General features: G+C 42.9%; 2 protein-coding genes across 10 annotated transcripts in view; one reads left to right on the top strand and one right to left on the bottom strand.

Moving 5' to 3' along the window:
• Window positions 1-1,109: 1,109 nt before the first annotated feature.
• LOC146760564 (uncharacterized) overlaps window positions 1,110-17,741 on the bottom strand; it is a 50,002-nt gene continuing 33,370 nt past the window's right edge. For both annotated transcript variants that reach the window (XM_085551836.1, XM_085551837.1), the window contains one exon: window positions 1,110-9,776. In XM_085551836.1, coding sequence (XP_085407962.1) covers window positions 1,723-2,709 — 987 coding nt within the window. In that variant the 5' untranslated portion in view covers window positions 2,710-9,776 and the 3' untranslated portion in view covers window positions 1,110-1,722. The remainder of the gene's footprint in view (window positions 9,777-17,741) is intronic.
• The window catches only part of GARRE1 (granule associated Rac and RHOG effector 1), a 48,077-nt gene continuing 32,200 nt past the window's right edge, over window positions 1,865-17,741 (top strand). For 3 of the 8 annotated variants that reach the window (XM_015873998.3, XM_015873996.3, XM_085551824.1), the window contains exons 1-3: window positions 1,865-1,906; window positions 13,048-13,164; window positions 14,610-14,698. The gene's annotated coding sequence lies outside the window, so the exon portion shown is untranslated. The remainder of the gene's footprint in view (window positions 1,907-13,047; window positions 13,165-14,609; window positions 14,699-17,741) is intronic. The other 5 variants (XM_015873994.3, XM_015873995.3, XM_085551826.1 and 2 more) reach the window with 2 other exon arrangements.

Here is a 17,741-nt window from a genome sequence, read left to right as displayed (position 1 = left end):
GCTCAACAGGGGCTATAGGATTCTTACTGGACAGGGCCTGGGCTGGGCATACAAGACTTGAGAGTGAAGGGTAATGTTTGCCCCAACAACTCCTGCTGGTTTGCCTTTTATTTCAGCAGCTCACAGGGCTGCTCTGGTTGCATGGCACAACCTCAGCACCAGAACAAACTCCTGGAGAGCTGATTGCAGCTGGAAGGCTCCCGGTATATTTGTATACCTGAAAACAAAAACAAAACCAGGAGGCATTTTGGGTCCTTCTTTGCATTGCTATTAAAATATAACCTCTAATCCCAGGCTGAGAAGAAGAAAAACCCATTGCAGTATTTGTTTTCTCTTTCCTTTTCAGCTACCTGTACTCGTTCAAACCCCATCTGAGTCTTTACTTTTTTTTCAAATCAGTGTTTGCCATTTAAAAGTGGCAATCCCTGCCTCCACCCCACACCCCAAGGTACCTTTTCCAGCATTTTACTTCAGTTTTAGAGTAAAAAAGAACACTCTGGCACCTCTCCCTGCTGAAGGAGTGGATAATGTGACAGCCTTCTGTTCCCTTGCTTGCTTTCCAAGTATTTCCCAGGTGTCTCTTAATTTGATAACTCAGTTGACTAGGAAGAGACACACTTAGTAGACAGGAAAGTTGGGAGGCAATGCACTGATGAGCAGCCCAGTCTGCCAGCAACCATCTGCTACAGAGATGGAAACAAAGCCACAGATTGCTCCCAGGCAGCTCCCCACAGACACTGCTTCTTGCTTGTGGCTAGAAGGTGTCCGACAAATTGACACTTTCACTTCTTCCCACGGTGTTTTCTGATTAGCAGCACAAACTGGTGGAAATGAGTTCTTTTTGCTTTATTGGTATCGTATTCAAGAGGTGTTTTTTGGGGGGAGGCTTATTATCTATATTTTTTTAGGATCACAGCTGGATTAACTCAGTCCTAGAAATTCTTTTTTTAACTTAAATTGAACTGTTGCTCCAAGAACTGTTAACAACTCTCTTATTATTACACAATCTGATCTTCTAATGTCTACCGACTATTTATGTTATTAATTGCTTCATTTCAAAGCTAAGGTTTTAACCAGACCTTGGAAAAAAAAACCAAAACACTTTGTGCTAAGAAGTCAGGATTAATGGGGTGGTTTATTTGGAAATTGGATTTGAAAGCACATCGAACTGCACAGCAAATGTCTCCATATGAACTCTGAATTAGGCCTGAGGAATAGTAACAACCTGCTGCACACTTGCAGTGAAGCCATCACACACAGGCCTGCTCCTCAGCAATAGCTAACACCAGTAGGGATAATTATGGCCAAGGGACCGATTTCAGGTAACCTTTGTGCATTTTACCTAATTCCCAAATAAACATTTAACAACTCGGTATTTTCTCTAGCTGATGGTTTTAAATAGCAGTGACATACAGTACTCTGCAGGTGCCACTGCCCATCTCTGTCACAGACCGTTCCTGTGTGTTAGAACTCACTGCGTCCGGCCACGAGACAGCATGGTGAGAACCTCGTAGTGTTAAACGCACAGCAATGCTGTCGGATTGTCCTGCCTGTATCCCCTACCACGAATTAACGCCCTGCCCGTCCCTGGCAGCTCCCAGGGGCCAGGCCCAGCCCCGGAGCCAGACTGGAGCCGGTCGGGGTCCTCCGGTGCTGGGGCCGAGCACGATCCGCTCCAGGTCATCCCCGGCGGCCCATCCTCGTGTCACCTCCATCTCCCCGTCAGGACCCCCGGCCTTCGCCCTTCAGCCGGCGCCGCCCTCCCCCTCCCGCCGTCCCCTTCCCGCTGTCACTCGCGGCTCCGCCCGCCCCCTCTGCCGGCCCCTCCTCCGGCGCCCGGTGGAGGAGCCGCCGTTTCCGGAGTACACAGAGCGGGGCTGGCCGTGCGGCGGGTTGTGGCGGACAGGTGAGCGAGCTGCCCGGCCGTGCTCCGCTGCCCCCGCGCCGCCTTCCCCCCGCGCGGCCCCGCGCCTGGGCCCGTCCCCAGCGCTGCCCGCGGGTCTGGAGCGAGCCCTGCAGCCCTACAGCCGGCGGGGCCCTGGCGGTGCGAGGCACCGAGCTGGCGTGGACGGGCACCGAAGGGGGCGGCGGGCGGCGCTCCGGACAGCTCCAGCGGGCCGCGGCGGGGGGTTGCGCCGGGACGGCGAGGAGACCCCGGGGGGAGCCCGGCTCGGGGGGAGGGCGGCGGCGGCGGCGGCGGCGGTGGCGTCCCGGGGCGCGGCCCGGGGTTGTGTCGCCGCGCACCGTCGGCAGCGCGGGGCCGGCCCTGTTGGCGGCGGGGACAGCCGGGGCGCAGCACGGCGCGGCTCGGGGCGGCGGCGAAGCTCCGGCCGGCTCCCCCCCATCTCCTTCCCGCTGCCGTGACCCGAGTGCGGGCAGCCCGGCGGGGACTGCGCCTGCGGGAATTCCTGCGCACCTTCCTGCGAAATAGTGACCGCCGCCCGGGGCTCCGGCCTGCTGTGGCCCGGCACCGACACCCCCACCGCCGGGCCTCGCCTCAGGGCCACGCTGCCCGGGCCCTGCCGGGCGCTGAGGCGGCCCCGAGCCCCACGGGCCGGGCTCGGAGCCGCCCCGGTGGGGCGAAGCGTTGTGCTCACAGCCGGCCGGGGAGGTGGGTTTCTGACAGCCTCTGCCGGGCAGGCGGCCGGTGCCGTCTGTGCCGCCGGTCACAGCCGTGGGGGCTCGCAGCCCTTCACCTGACGCTTGCATCAAGGGCTATTTCTTGCTATTTAGGGTTATATTTAGCATGCTGTGTGCACATTGCAGGCAGAAGAGGAGAGCTCTCGTTTTGGACTGTACCTTACAACTTTACTCACAGGCTTGAGCTTCTCGGTGCTTGAAGTGGGGCCTGCACTGGGATGAAGGGGTTGGTGCTGACACATGTGCCAACTGCACGTTACTTCAGGAGTCTGGAAGATTTTGAAAGATCTCGTGTTGTTTTGCTTAAGATTATGAACCCAGTGCCAGGTGTAAATCAGCCATTACAGGGGGACAGATGTCTGGGTGCTGTGGTGAGAAGATCTGTGTCTGTCGCGTGGCGGCGAGGAGCTGCTGGGCTGTCAGTCAGTGGCTGTGGGGGCACACAGCTGCCAAAAGTGGAGATCTGGTTCCCAAAATGGCTCTGCACTTTGTATCCCCAGTGTGGCTGCTGGCAGGCTCCGATCTAGAGGGCTGGGGAAGAGGTCAGCGTGGGGTTTGAGGGCATTGTTGCTCCTGTGCTCAGCCCAGCAGTGGCTCACAAAGTGCAGGGTGCTCCTGACTGCTGCTTTGGGCTGTCGGTGGTGGGTGGCTGTAGCCCCCAGGGTACATGGTTTGTGTCACGGAGCTCCCGGCCACATGAAGGTTGTGGTACGCTGCTCATGGGATTGTGAGCTCCAGCTGATCACGGTGTGCACGCAGGTGCTATTTGTGTACCAATGCAATTTTTCACTTGGCTGGAGACTTTTGCTAAGCAACGCTTTGACACGAAATAAGATGGACACTTCTTCTGTAAATAATCCTTATTTTTCCCAATCCGAGGCTTGCGCCGTTTTCTTTTGAGCTTCTGGGTGGACTTTTTGTTGTTTATGCAGTGGCACAAAGCTGTGTTTCAGGCCAACACACAGGTTTCTGGGCTTCACGTAACCTTGGGTGTGAGTCGTTCCTTCGTGCGCGTCTTGTGCTGCTGCTCCTTAGGTCAGCGTAAGGCATAAATCCTTCTGTTAGCACTTTTCCTTCTGATTCAGGAGTTACTCAGAGGTGTTAGGAAACAAGAAATACTGCATACAGGGAATATTTTCCAGATGAAAGCCTCTTCTGAGACTCTGGAACTTGGTCAACAGTTGTCCTTCATACTGAATAATATGGAAATATCTGCTGACAGTCTCTAAAGAAGTGTAGGTTTCTCCCACTTAACCATCCACTTGTCTTTGATCACTTTCTGTGTTTTGTTCTTCTGTTGCCTCCATCCTGACAGAGTTTTTTTCTCCGCACTTCTTCCCACCATTGATTATTTTTCATGAGCTTTTCTTCCTCAGCACAGAAATTACAGCCAGTTTTTCATTACAGCAAAACAATTGTATTTTTGTGGTCCTGTAAGGCATAAGTAAGCTTCCTTTTGTGTCTTGAATGGCATGTAGTTTTAAGTGCCGTTGCTTCCTCTCCTTACCCAGAACAGGGTTGTGTGAAGAGAAATTGTGCTGCTGCTTTTGTTTATATAGTAGTGCTGTAATGGGAAAAGACTTGTTCTTGGTACAGTGAAAGCTGGTACACCAGAGATCCTGCTAATGATAGTGATTAATAGGTGCTGCTCAAAATAGCTATCACTGTTGGTATGACTAATTGTACTGTATAAAAAGAGCTCCTTTATACCCAGTAATCTCAAGGCGTTTCTACAGTTTGAGAGAAACGTGTGATCTGTGCAGAGAGATAAATGAACAGTGAAATGCAGAACTTACATTGAAATGTGGCAGCTCTTCAGGAGCTTGCTGCTGCTCTGCAAAACCACTTGGGGCTGAAAAGGAAGACTATCTTCTTGTGGTTACTGTCGGTAGATAGAATATTATTACTGGAATTGGATGTTGGCCAGAACAACACCCTACATGTTGCAAACAATGCCAGGGTATTGTTAGCAGCTATAGAAGGGTTTTTATATCATACATGAAAGATGACATTTCCAGCAGCATGGTAACCTCAGCACAAAAGCAGTGTGCTGGGCTGGCGTGCAGGGCGGCTGGTTGTGTTGGGCTTGACAAAATCCACGTTCTAATCACACCAGTCCTCCCAGAGCCTGTCAATACATCTCGTTAGTGTTTCTTAACCTTTGTTGGCCTTTGGGTAAGGTCGGTTAACATTAAGTAACACACAACAGGCAACATTGTGCTCTCCAGGCAGAACTGTATTCCGGGATGTGTTTAAATTTTGTGCATCCTGTAGCTAGATGCAACTCTGGAATTGTATTTGGAGACTGTAGATCTAAACCTCAGAAGGTGCCGTTGGTAGCTGTAGAATGTGAAGTTCTGCCTGGTAGGATGAAAGAATATTTTGAAAGCTAAGTAGAAAATGTTAAACATGTTCCAGACTCGCTGAGAAGCTGCTGGTCATGTTTTGTTGTGCCTCTTCAGCTTTTTGTGGGATTCTTGTCTTCTGTCGTTGATGTACATAAAAGATAATTTTATGGTGGGAGGGATTTAGTGCCTTCTGGCCCCAAAAAACTAACGTGTGAGGAGGAATACGAGGCATCCGCTTTACTCATACAGCTTTCTGGGTTACCTGTTGAATTTGTCTGATTTGATCCTGGTCTTTTGGCATTCTGTGATATTTGGTCAAATCCTTGAATTTTCCCAAAAAGGTTTTGAATTTTGTCTTCTGTTAAGACCATTGCCATCTTTTGAAGGAGACAGCATTGGTGCTGTCAAGATGTGTTTCAAAAGAAGAATTATTTTGGGAACATTGTTATCTTGAAATACCAATCTTGACTTACTCGGCTGCAATTGCAAGTTAAGTGTATTGGTTACTTAGAGTCACCCCTCCAGATTTATCCTGCGTGGTTCTGTTATGATCATAAACTTTGCATGGGGCTGACCAGCTTCCAGTGTCCTGGGTTAGGGCAGCCTGGGAACATGGGAGGAATGGGTGTGAGGGCAGAACAGAGATCCCAGAAATGCTGGCTGAGCTTTGAAGAATAGAAGAGGGATGAAAAAGGAAAGATGAAGCACTGCGGGGAATCCTGAGCTGTCTGAGTGAAAGCCAGCAAGGATGGATTTGAGGTGGGAGTAACTGAGGCTTTGTGAGGCTTTCAAGAGTCTTTATAGCAAGTCATACACTTTCCAGCTGTGGTGTTGCATACCACTGGCAGTGCATTGGCTTCAGGCTAAACGATAACATACAATTGGCACAAGCACATATTACAACTTTTAATTGAAACAGCGAACTGGGATGTTCTGGGCCTTTTCTTCAAAGTATTTTTCACAAAGGAAATATATCCTCTCCCTTCTGAGGATAGCTCTAGGAGATAGGTAGCCACTTTATCAGTCAGCCCATCTCAGCCTTGGATACTGTGTTGTGTTCTTTCCAGGTTTGTGTGTTGGTTGGGAAGTCATAGTGGAACATGTGAAGTGGCTGTTTAATAACAGCGTTGAAGGTGTGATTCTTGTTTAGTTGCATGCTCAAAGTTGACATTTCCATAGAGCTCTGATTACACAGAATTCCTCACAGGCTCTGTACAACATATGCTGGTGCAATCTGGGGATGGAACAGACCTTCCTTAATGCTATGTTTTGGGAACTTTTTAAAGCAGTATATGGAATGTGTTGTAGAGGAAGGCATAGGAGAAGAGTAGGAAGACAGGAATGTTATGGACCTTTTCTCCCCTTACTTTCTGAAGATGTCCCTAGATTTTGTTACTGCCGGAGGTAACCTAGCAAAGAAATCTGTCTTTAATTCTTTCAGGAACGGAGTGTTTTTAGTTTCACTAGTAGATTTCCTCAGTGTGATGAATTGGTGTGTTGGCGAGTTTCTTGGTGCTATTAAGAATTCCTCTGGATTTGCTGGGATAAAATCATTCTTCCAAGCAGGTCTACGTGCTCTGTCTGATACAGTGATATTCAGAGCAGTATTCTAGGCATTCTTCTTGTTTATGAAACAGAACGTCTTGATCTTCTGTACCGATTAGAGCTTGGCTGATTGTGCTGTAGAAGAACAATTCAAGTCGAAGCATAAGAGCTTCCTCAGAGAAAGATAAAGCACCTGAATGTCTACAACTCACATTCCAGAAAAATCTTGAGGTCTTTTAAGTGTTTCTTCCAAAGAGCATAAGTATGAGCCAGTATTTTTAAAAGTTCCTTCAAAATACTTGAATCTGGCGATCTCATCCTGAAGATATAAGATGTTCCTTTTATATGGCCCAGCCATAGACTAGAAATGCTGAAAACAAATGAAAGCTGTAGTGACCAGAAAGGACTGACACAGAAACAACTTGTGCTGTTGCTGAAAGACTTTCTCTTTATCCACCCAGCTTGTGACAAAGGCTGAAGATTGCAGGGGAAAGATCAGTATGGGTGAATGTAATTCTATGCCAGAATCCTGAAGAATTGAGGAACATGATCTTTCTGTTTAGTATTTCAAAATCTTTCTCAGAATGCTATTTGCAAGTCATGCTCCAGACAGTATTATGCAGAGGGAGGAAGAGGATGGCTAAAAATTTCATTATTCCAGATCTATTAATTTAGTTTTTTTTTTTGCAACTTGCTAAGTGTGAAATGGAGTTATCATCCCCAAATGCTCAGATGAAGCCATGAATGAATGTAAAATAAATGTAAAAATGAATGCAGGTTTTCATCTTCTGTTAAGGGCGCCTCAGTTAATTTAAGGATCCTGAGGACAGGAATAGTTTTTTATTTGTATGTTTGTACAGAAGAATGGTCACGTTGCCTCAAGCTGAATGTCTGCAGTTCTTTGTCTGAGCAGGAATTGAAGGCCCTGTAGTATAGAGCAAAGTTAACTAAAACTGTACAAGTATGTTGTATAGAATCCAACTTCATCAGTGTGTAGCCCTGGAAAGAGCTGCATTTAGTCTCTTACCAAAGATACAGTTAGAGATTTGTGTTCTTTTGGATAAGTGACATGGTTTGCAAATATTTGCAATACAAGATAATAAGTTCTGTGCTTTTTCCAATGTGAGATGATTGTTTACAAGCAGATGATGTAGCTCAGAGCTTTAATGTGTCACCAGAAAAAAGTGATGTGAAGCTAAATATGCTCGTATCATTCAGAAAAGCTGAAAACTTTCTTCTTGGCCTTTATTTAAGAAATATGAAAAAAAAATGAGTTTGGTTTATTTGTTAGTGATAAGAATTTTACCTTATGGAGTTTAGTTCTGAGCAGTACAAGTGAAAACTCCAAGGCTACCAAGTTGCCACGGTTGTTGGCAGGAAAGCAGAGGTTGACGTAGGTACTCATGCATCCTTTACCTATGGTGAGCAAACTGACGTACTGTGCTACCTCACAGGGGTGTACAAATAAACTGAATGAGCACGAAGTCGTGTAGATACACAGGTTATAATACAGAGTTGAAGTTTTGATGGTATTGTATTTTGCACTTCTGTATCAGTTACTTTTGAAGAGAAGCTGAAGTTTTTGTATAGAAGAGCAGGGCTGTGTTCAATAAAAACTTTCCAAAAGTAATGGAAGTAAGTGGACTTTTAATTCTAAGGGTTGTTATTTTTATAAAGAAACTTCTGTGCTAATAAAAATTGCATGAGGTGCAGGGAGGAGCTGCCAATTATTAGAACAACGTACTGAACAAAAGAGTGTGTTTGCCTTTACTGGAAATATGTGTGGTTCTGTATGAAACTGTAGAAAGAATCCTCACTGAGAGAGCTTCCAGTTTTTCTGCATATCTTGTGCTGCTTTCAGGAAGAGAATGGAAACATTTTCTCAAAGCAATCTGATTAGGTTAATAAACCTTTTCTTTGTATAAATGCTGCAATAACTTCCACAGTAACAGATTGTGATGTCAGATTCAGCGCTTTGACCTCATTTCATATCCAAAGTGAATAACTTGTCTCCAACTTTATAATGCTACAAAATAATTCAGGTGATAAGTGAACATTATATATTTTGTAAGGATTTGACCATAAATTTAACATGGCTTTGTCCACAGTTTATTATTTTCAGGTGTATCCATGTTGTCGGCACTGCTTTAAATGTTATTTCTCCTGCAAATATTTATTCATAAAACTGAAATAGTTCTGTGGGTCATGGGACTGATATGATATAGTTTGGCCGACTTTGGTCAAGTGCACTTCTTGCTTTATCCACGTGGAAAAGTGATGCATCTGACCTGTGCTATTTTGAAATTGATCTGTGCTTGGTTTTGTGGTTAGAAGAGATTCTGGTCTGGTTAAGTGAAATCTGTTGCTCTGCAGATGTTGCTGGACACGAAGTCTTTTGAAAACCACTAATAATACATGTTTTGTTTTTATATAGGAATGTTAAATTTTTGTGGTGATGGGTTGGTATGATAGAGTAAATCCGTAGTTGATGCACAAGATTAAGTGAAATGTTTTTGGGAAAAGTGTATTTTCTTCCTTTGAAGACAAGACAGGAAGAAGTTTTACTTTCCCATTTTAGTTTCTGGAAGAGTTAGATTTTATGAAGTTTCATTAGAATCGTCTGGTACAGTCTGACAAAATCAACAAACTGTAAAGATGCAGCTTCTTTTCAGAAATCTCTTGTTCTTTCAGCCGAGTAATATATCACCTCTTCTTGCATGTGCTATTTGATATATTCTGATCCAACATGTGAGTTACCCATCTCTACAGGAAGGTGTGTTGCGCTGTGTTGCAGTTGCTTGGTGTGATGAGGAATAAATTATATGAATGTGGAGTGTCTTGCATGCTATGCCTGTGCTAAATATGTTTCTCTAAAAGGAATCCCAAAATGAGCAACATTAAACTGGTACAGTTTTCAGCAATGGGAAACAGTTGATACTGATGATTGAGCTCAGTGATATGTTAAAACCTGATAGTGCCTTAAAGCATTGTTGACTTAATAAGCTTCCTATCCTCTATATAGCAGTCTCTAAAGGTTGTGTTGTCAAGGTGTGGTAGTTTGTTTTGTTTTGTTTTTTCTCCTTTTTGCATCACACCATCATCCTAAGACAAACAGTTCATTAGCTTTGTTTACCTTACCCTGTATGGGCAGATAGTGTTTCCCCAGCAGGCGGTGTTTGAGGGATGATAATCCATCTGAAATAGTCCAAACCCGGTGATCTCGGAAGATTCACTCAATACATTCTGAAAAAAAGCAGAAAATAGTAATTGCAGCTGTAGAAATCCTCAGAGGGTAAATACTGCCCAGGTTGACTGAAATATACTGTTGTGTCTTCAAACACAGGATGTCCTTCTTCCTTTACAACTTACTGTTGTCTTTCTGCTTTGATTGGGCACTCTGTGTCTTTTAGGTAAGACCCAGAATTTTAAGAAGTAATACAACGGAGATGTTTGTTTTATATTTTATGCGAAGAGGAGAAATTGGTTTTTATTTTTTATTTTCACTTAATTTTTTTTTCTTTTCCTAAAATTGATATTTACTTTCTGCTGTATGGAAGATACTGCCTCAGCTGACTGGTGGTAAACTGTAGGTTGTGTGGGAGGCCCTTGTGGCTTACTCATGTTTATACTGGGATGCCTGTCCTGCTGCTGCTTCTGTTCACTCTGTTTTCCCTTTTAAAGGTTTTGGTTTCTTGTTAAGTGCCTTCATGTGGAGACTACAATAAGAAGCATGTAAAAGTAACTAATCATGCTTAATGTAGTCTTTAGGAATTATCAAATAATTAGGAGGAAAACTTTACATTCACCCATGAATTACTAACTTAAATATGACATAAATCACTGTATCACAGAATTGTAGGGTTTGGAAGGGACCTCTAGAGATCCAGTCCAACTCCCCTGCAAAGCAGGCACCTTAAGCAGGCTGCACAGGTGGGTCTTCAATATCTCCAGAGAAGGAGAATCTACAACCTCCCTGTGCAGCCTGTTCCAGTGCTCCATCACCCTTACTGTGAGGATGTAGGTGTGGAACTTCCTATGCTTCAGTTTATGGCCATTTCCCATTGTCCTGTCCCCACAGAGCACTGAAAAGACGTTGGCTGTGTCCCTTTGACTCCCACACTTATTTATAGATGTTAATAAGATCACCTCTGAGTCTTCTTTTCTCAAGGCTGAACAGACACCAGTTGCTCAACCTTTCCTAAGAGAGGTACTCTAGGCCCTTTATTATCTCCGTGGCCCTCACTGGGCTCTTTCCAGGAGATCCCTGTCTTTCTGTACTGGGGAACCAAAAAGTGGATACAGTGCTCCAGGTGAGGCCCGACCAGGGCAGAGCAGAGGGGGAGGATCACCTCCCTAGATGTGTTGGGCACCTTTCTTTTAATGCACCTCAGGACTGGCCTTCTTGGCCACCAAGGCACTACTGCCTCATGGCCAACCTGTTGTCCACCAGGACCTCCAGGTCCTTCTCTGCAGGAGCTCCTCTCCAGCAGGTCATGTCCCAGCCTGTACTGATACTTGTGATTATTCATTCCCAGGTACAAGACTCTACACTTGCTTTTGTTAAACCTCATCTAGTCTATTGCTACCCAGCCCTGCAGTCTGTCCAGGCCTTGCTGAATGGCAGCACAGCCTTCCGGTAAATACGGCTTAAGATGCTGTAATTTGTACTGAAATGGCATGTTGTGAAAATTGAGGCACCACAAGACTTTTTGACTGGCGTTCTTTCTTGTTTTGTAGGTTCTTAACTTTAAAACAATAATTATGGAGTACTACTTCTGACCAGTAAAAACCCATTGTCTTGCCCAAAATAGGGACAAAGAAATGTCTATGTTTCAACTTCAGAGGCAAAGATATCCCAACAGAGTAATCTGAAAGATATGGAAAACAGCTGATGGAAGAAGTTTCTGTCAGACAGAACATGTTAGCTGTAAGGGGGATATACAGATGCATTCTGTAAGCTGCTGTGCTGTTCAATATGATTTGTTGGTATGCGTGTAAGAACTCAAAATGCTGCAGACTGCCTTACTAATAGCATTTGAGACACCATAAATAGTTTAATCTGATTCTGATCATCACATTCATATAATGTAAAGAAAAAAACTATTGGTTCTACTGCCAAGCCCACACTGATTTCATTTTCTTGTGCTGCTGAATCTAGTCACTCTACTTTATTCTCCTAAGCTTTTTTCCTTTTTTTTTAAATTTTTTTTTAAATTTTTTAATTTTTTTTTTCCTGTTTTGCACTTGAATTCAAGTTGAAAATGCTCTTGATTGTATGTACCTGGTATGGATTGCTGGCTGAAAGAGGGGAAGTTCATTGTTCTGAACTCTGCTGTGAGTGTTACTATCTGCGTAACTGAAGCACTGCTTTAACTCTCCTACTGTGTGTGAGTGAGAGCTGGTGTATAAAATATTGCTTTGATTGCAGTTAGTCTCATTCATGGCTCTAGTATAGATTAATCTTAATAAAGTAGTTGGTAAATGCAGGACGTGGTGTGGTCTGCTCCAACCACATAATGTTAAAAAAAGCTTTGCAGGAAGGTTTTATTTTATTTTATTTTATTTTATTTTATTTTATTTTATTTTATTTTATTTTATTTTATTTTATTTTATTTTATTTTAATTATTATTATTATTTCAGAATTAGAATTTTTGAGAAAATAATGAAATATGAATGTAACAGATATTATTAGGTCTAAGAAGAAAACACTTCTTGTGACTAAAACCAAACATAAGTACCTTGGTGAGTTATAAGAATGTGTTTCTGTTACTGTGGTTTTTAAGTTTGCTGGGGTGAATCTAAAAGTAGGAATAAGAAATTGAAAATAGAACTGATCCTATGGACTTGTGATCAGAAATTAAGGCATATTTTTAATGTTCAAAGCTTGCAGATATCATAGTAGATAAGAGGAAACTGAGCTTTTTGGGAATAGATGGAAAATGTAGTTCTAGCACATCTCTATCTGTTCATTACAGTATTCATTGGGAGGTTCCTATGGTTGCAAGCTTGTGCAGAATCTAAAATTGTTATTGTCTAACAGAGTAACTCTGGATGTAGAGCAAGATCCTTACACGGGGCCTTGGCAGGAAGGAGTAGCAGTAATAACATGGTGTTGGGTTGCTTTGGTTTTCCTCCATACGCTTTGGAGCACTTCCCATTGAAGTGCACTAGCTGTTGTGTTTGATTGTGCAGTAACAATTCGTACTTCCTACTACCGTCAGCAACTGTGGATCAGGGTACAGACATGTTTTCTGTCAGTTTGTGAAAAAGGGATAAATGTGAAAAGAATTATTACTTGTACATGAAGAACATAGTCAAAAGAAAAATAGGGAAAATATGAGCCTTGCTTACTTCTTAGGTCTAGCAGCTAATGGTTCTGCCGGGGACTATTACTGCATTGTTTATCTTAAAGCAAATATAAGGTGAACTTTTTGTTCAAGTAATAATTCCACTTATCTTCTCCTGGGATATCTGTGGAAAGAGTCATTGTTTTATCTCTTAACTCTATTGCAGGTTAGACAGGAAGGAGAGGTCCTTTAGCAATGGAAGAACTTGGGCAGAATTGACTACACTAGCAGGCTGCCTTTTTTGTTCTGCTGAAAGCACATCTCCCTCCATAAGCAAAAGAAGGTAAAGTATTTAAACATGTTGAAAGGAAAATGTATTTTTGGGTAGGGGAAAAAAGCCAGGCTATGTACAAGGACAGATTTAGGAGCTATAAAGTAGGCACGATTCCATGGGATGCGGTTGAAAATGCCTTCCTGTTTCTCACAGAATGGGCAATGTTAAAGAACTCATCAATTTTTAGGTATCAAATTAAAGCAAAAGAGAACACTGGGAGAGAAATACTTTTCCTAAACTGAACAGAGTTACGTGCATTGTTTGTTACGGTGGGAGCAGAAACAATTTTGAAATATTATTACCATCTTCGTTGAGTACTTCAGAATTGTTTCCATAATCCTCATGCTAAAGGCAGAGGCAGTGGGGAAACATTTTTAATATGATATTTGCATCTGATAAGCAGTGTTGTATTAGTTCTTTGCTTATGTATTCTACGGAGACCACCATAATAAAACGCTTAATGAATGCACTGTTTTGAAATAGTTACTGAGGTTGTCGGACAGTAGAGGTGTGATACTCTTTTTCCATTTGAATAACAGTGTCCTTTTTGAAAACATGCTGGCAAATAGTTTCCTAGCGCTATAATAGATTTTTGTGGCTATCCTTCATTGACATCAGAATCACAGTGATGGTTTTTGAGAAGTTTCTAGCTGTCACTTTGGGATGGTGGGAAAAAAAACCTTTCAAACATTGAACCTGAAGACTTGATGAAATTACCATCCAAAATATGTTTTTGTAACCTTTTTTTTTTTTTTTTTTTTCTTTTCTGAGGGAAAGACAGTCTTGACTTGAAGCTTTCATTTATGTTGACAATGTCTTTGTAGTTCAGTTTTTTAATCCCCCATTAGCCACCTAAGGAGGAGTTTCAAATTGGGCTGCTTCAGATTGCGCTGCTCCTGTTCTTTGCTTTGTGGTATAAACAGATGTGCTAAGGACATGGATGAGATAAGACTTCAATATTTTTATATTTTTTGTTTTCCAATCCATTTCAAAATTATAGCTCTACTGCCTTAAGAAGTTCTTGCACATGTTTTTCTCTAGTCTAATTTATGTTCACTTATCTGCTTTTATTCTTAATTGCTAGAGGCTATACTCCCACTTGTGGTATTCAGTTTCTGTGGAGCTACCAATAAATTCAAAGGATGCCCTGCTGAGAATAGGATAGAGGCTGAAGGAGTGGGAGAGAGAAAGTAGAACAAACTAATGATACTTATTAGAACTGCCTGTGCAGACTAATGGAAAGTAAACTGTATTTATGGTATAACATTTTAATAGCATGTATAAATTGAACAAAACCTGTTGTAGCACTTCATATCCTAGTCCAAAAATTATTCCTCTTTTCCTAATTTTCCTTGTGTAGTCAAGTTGTCCCCTCAGCTGATTATGTCTAGACTGTAATTCAGAGAATAATTTTTGAGCCACAAAGGGCAATTTCTTTGCTCTTATCGTTCTAGGTTGACTAATTTTCTGATTAATGAAAGAAGTGCTTGTGCAGTTGGCCTTGTTTTGAAAGACTTGCTGCTAGCTTGATACAAACATTCTGGTATGTGGTAGGTTGGAATTTACTCCCTCTTCTTTTCTCCTCCGCTTTTACTATGTATTCACTAATGCAAGGTGACCAGATCTGTCCTTCACTACAGAATAAGCATGGCCAGCTGAACAGTGATAGACATTACTGCAGCCTTCTGAGGTGATGTGTTTCTAGGACTGAAATAGGTTATTTTAGGGTAGGTGGAAGAGTGTTAGCGTGGTGCTGATGAAAATGCAGACATGTTCTTGTAAGTGTGCAGCTCTGCAGAGGGCACGGCTGTGTCAGGCTGCAGTCTCCTGGCCAGGGATGTGTCCTGAAAACTGTTTTTCAGCACTTTGGAGATGGAAAAATATTTTTTCATTCTTCAGGGAATTGTTCTGTATGAAAGTGCTTCTCTGGGAGAATTTGTGCACGGTGGAACGTCTCACCCCAGCAACTGTTCAGATGTAGAACAAAAAATGATAAAAGATATGAAAGAGGATGATGGATTGTGGTAGAGAATCAGAAGTGTACGTTTTGACCAGGATGGACATCCAGTACAGCATAGGCCATTTTTATTTTAATGTACTTTATGTAGGAAATATAAACTGCAGATTTTGCTATTATTAAAAAAAAATTCCCAAGTTTAAACAAAATCATTCTAATATACAAACAGTGGTAGGTGAGAAGACTTCCTTTGTAATAGAAACCTTGTAGTTTTTAAGACATCAGCTTAATGTCTGCAAATACTCACTAAGTATCTATAATTGCTGAAAGTTTATTCTTCACTTTGCAGACTGCCCTGCAATGTAGGGCTGTTGTATTTTAAGGTCTTCATCTAAACCTCCCAACAAATAAAGCTGTTTCATTGCAGCGGAATATTGGCAGCAGCAGTGAAAACTTCTTTTTCGGGGGCTTGTAAATCTGTGATACAGAAATACTGTGTGTTTCTGATGCTCTTAAAAGTAATGTAAAATTGTCCTCAACAAGAAGCATATGCTTATAAATCCTGGTGTAGTCTGTGCACTATCGTGACTATAGGAAGCAGTGTCTGCCACACGGAATATTTAATTTATAAAATTGGGATAAGGGTCGTGAATTGTATGCTAGAAATAGAAAATAAGATTAGAGGTTATGTTTCAGGCATGGAGCCGTCTCTGGGGGGGGAACAGAACAAGGTTACTTCAAGGTTTGGAGCCTGCTGGGGGTGGGGAGAAGGGAGGAAATCCAGCAGAGGCTAAAAATGGTGCCTGGGGGGGATGCAATATATTAAGTAAAATTTACCAAGCGTCTCCTGGGCACCTGGTATTACGGCTGGTATTACGGCTGGTAGCTTTTGTGTACCATCGCCTGTCCCTGCCCCATTAGTCATGGGCAGCACTTGGGACTGCTGAGGTGGCTCTCCTGGGCTGCTGGCACGCCGTGTACACAAACAGACCCAGTGGCAAAAAGGTCGCTTTTTCTAAATGTAGCACTTGGGAAATGTGTTTGCAAGGGGTCTGGCTGGATCACTGGTCGATGCATCAGCTCATTATGAAATGTTGCTTTGGTGTATTTGGCATCTTTGCCACATGTTACCGCTGGCAGAGCAGTATTGTGTCGCAATTCCTGCAGCACAAGGCCCTTTGCCAACACGAGGTGTTGTGAAGGAGTGTCATTTGGCTTAAACCACCTAAATGTAAGCCTTGCATTTTGCATTTGGTAGTTGTTTTCTGAAGTGAGGCATCAGTAAATACTGGGTATTTCAGTCTTCATTTGTGAATAGAAATCATCTCTGCTAATGAATATTGCAATACAGAGGCTCAGTTAATGAGGTGTGAAGTGAGGATCTTCCAGTGGTATATTTGTGTGGGGTGTCTTGGGCTGATGGTACTGGGTGCTTCTGAGGGTTCAGTTTTGCTTAGGGGTGTGTTCCTCTGGGTTCCAGTCAGTAGATCACGTTATTTTCTGCTATGGGTTGAAGCATAAATGCAGCCTCTTCTCCAAGATGTATTATACCAGCATAAGTATCTCTTTGTGTCCTCTGCTGGGAGAGAAAATTCTTGCACAACTCAGTGCAGAGATTTTGGCACATAATAAATAACCTGGTGACAAATCATGCGGATGGATGAGAGCTTAGCTGTTTACATAAAACTGTCAGTACTTCAGGACATGGTGAGGTGGTCTGACTGTGCATCGTATGTTGTAAATTAGGTCAGGTAATTATTTCCCAATTGATAATTTTATTGGAAAATATCTGGAGAGTTCTTTGGGGCATATTTTCTATCAACTTTTGTTTTAAAAGAGAAAATCACTTGACATGGAGTCACATCAGTGTTCATCTGAACAGCAGCTCGACTGCTGTGTGTCTTTCCATGCTGTGTACTTAATGTAGTAGCTTAAAGCTGGAAGTTGGCAGAGCCGTGTGTGCTGCAGAGCCGTGCCGGTGGAATGCCGTGTATGCATTTGTTAGCAAATTGCTGTTGTGTTATTTTTATTCCTTAGTAGCATCTGCACTGATTATAGAATGGGAGATTTATTTTCCAAGTGCGTACATTTATTTTTATTGAACGAAGTTGGTAAACTTCATTTTTGAGAGCGTGAACTCTTTAAAAGAAGCAGAACAGTTTCTTGCTGATGCATTGATGACTTCTGCTTTTTTAATATAAAGAAGGTGATTTAAATCAAGCTTGTTTTCCTGGGAACATATAAATGTAAAACTAAATCATTGAGGTCTCTGAGAAACCAGAACTTTCTCCCAGCTGTGTCAGTGTAAGGAGTGGATGGAGGCCGAGCAGCGCTCTAACAGCCCTTAGCTTTCAGGCTGCAGTTATTTGAATTTTAAGTTGACCTGTGGCCCATTCTGACATTTATACCGTGTGGATAAAAGGCAACAAATTATTCCGTGGACTCAAATAGAGAGCAGGATTACTGAAGCAGCTAATAGAGGACAGTAAATGCAGGAGTCTGGTTTGAGCTGTGCCCATTGTAGTTAACATGAAGTGGTACCCTCTGGGACGCATAGGCTTGCTTAAGAAGGGCAGGAGGAGAATAATGCTTTTGACTCTGGTGCTTAACTTCTGTTTGGACCAGCTGC

This window comes from Coturnix japonica, chromosome 6 (assembly GCF_054131305.1).
Source record: "Coturnix japonica strain WE chromosome 6, WE-NBRP24, whole genome shotgun sequence".
In the NCBI taxonomy this organism is placed as follows: domain Eukaryota; kingdom Metazoa; phylum Chordata; class Aves; order Galliformes; family Phasianidae; genus Coturnix; species Coturnix japonica.
Note: the sequence above shows the minus strand (reverse complement) of the source record. Positions and strands in the feature narration are given on the sequence as shown.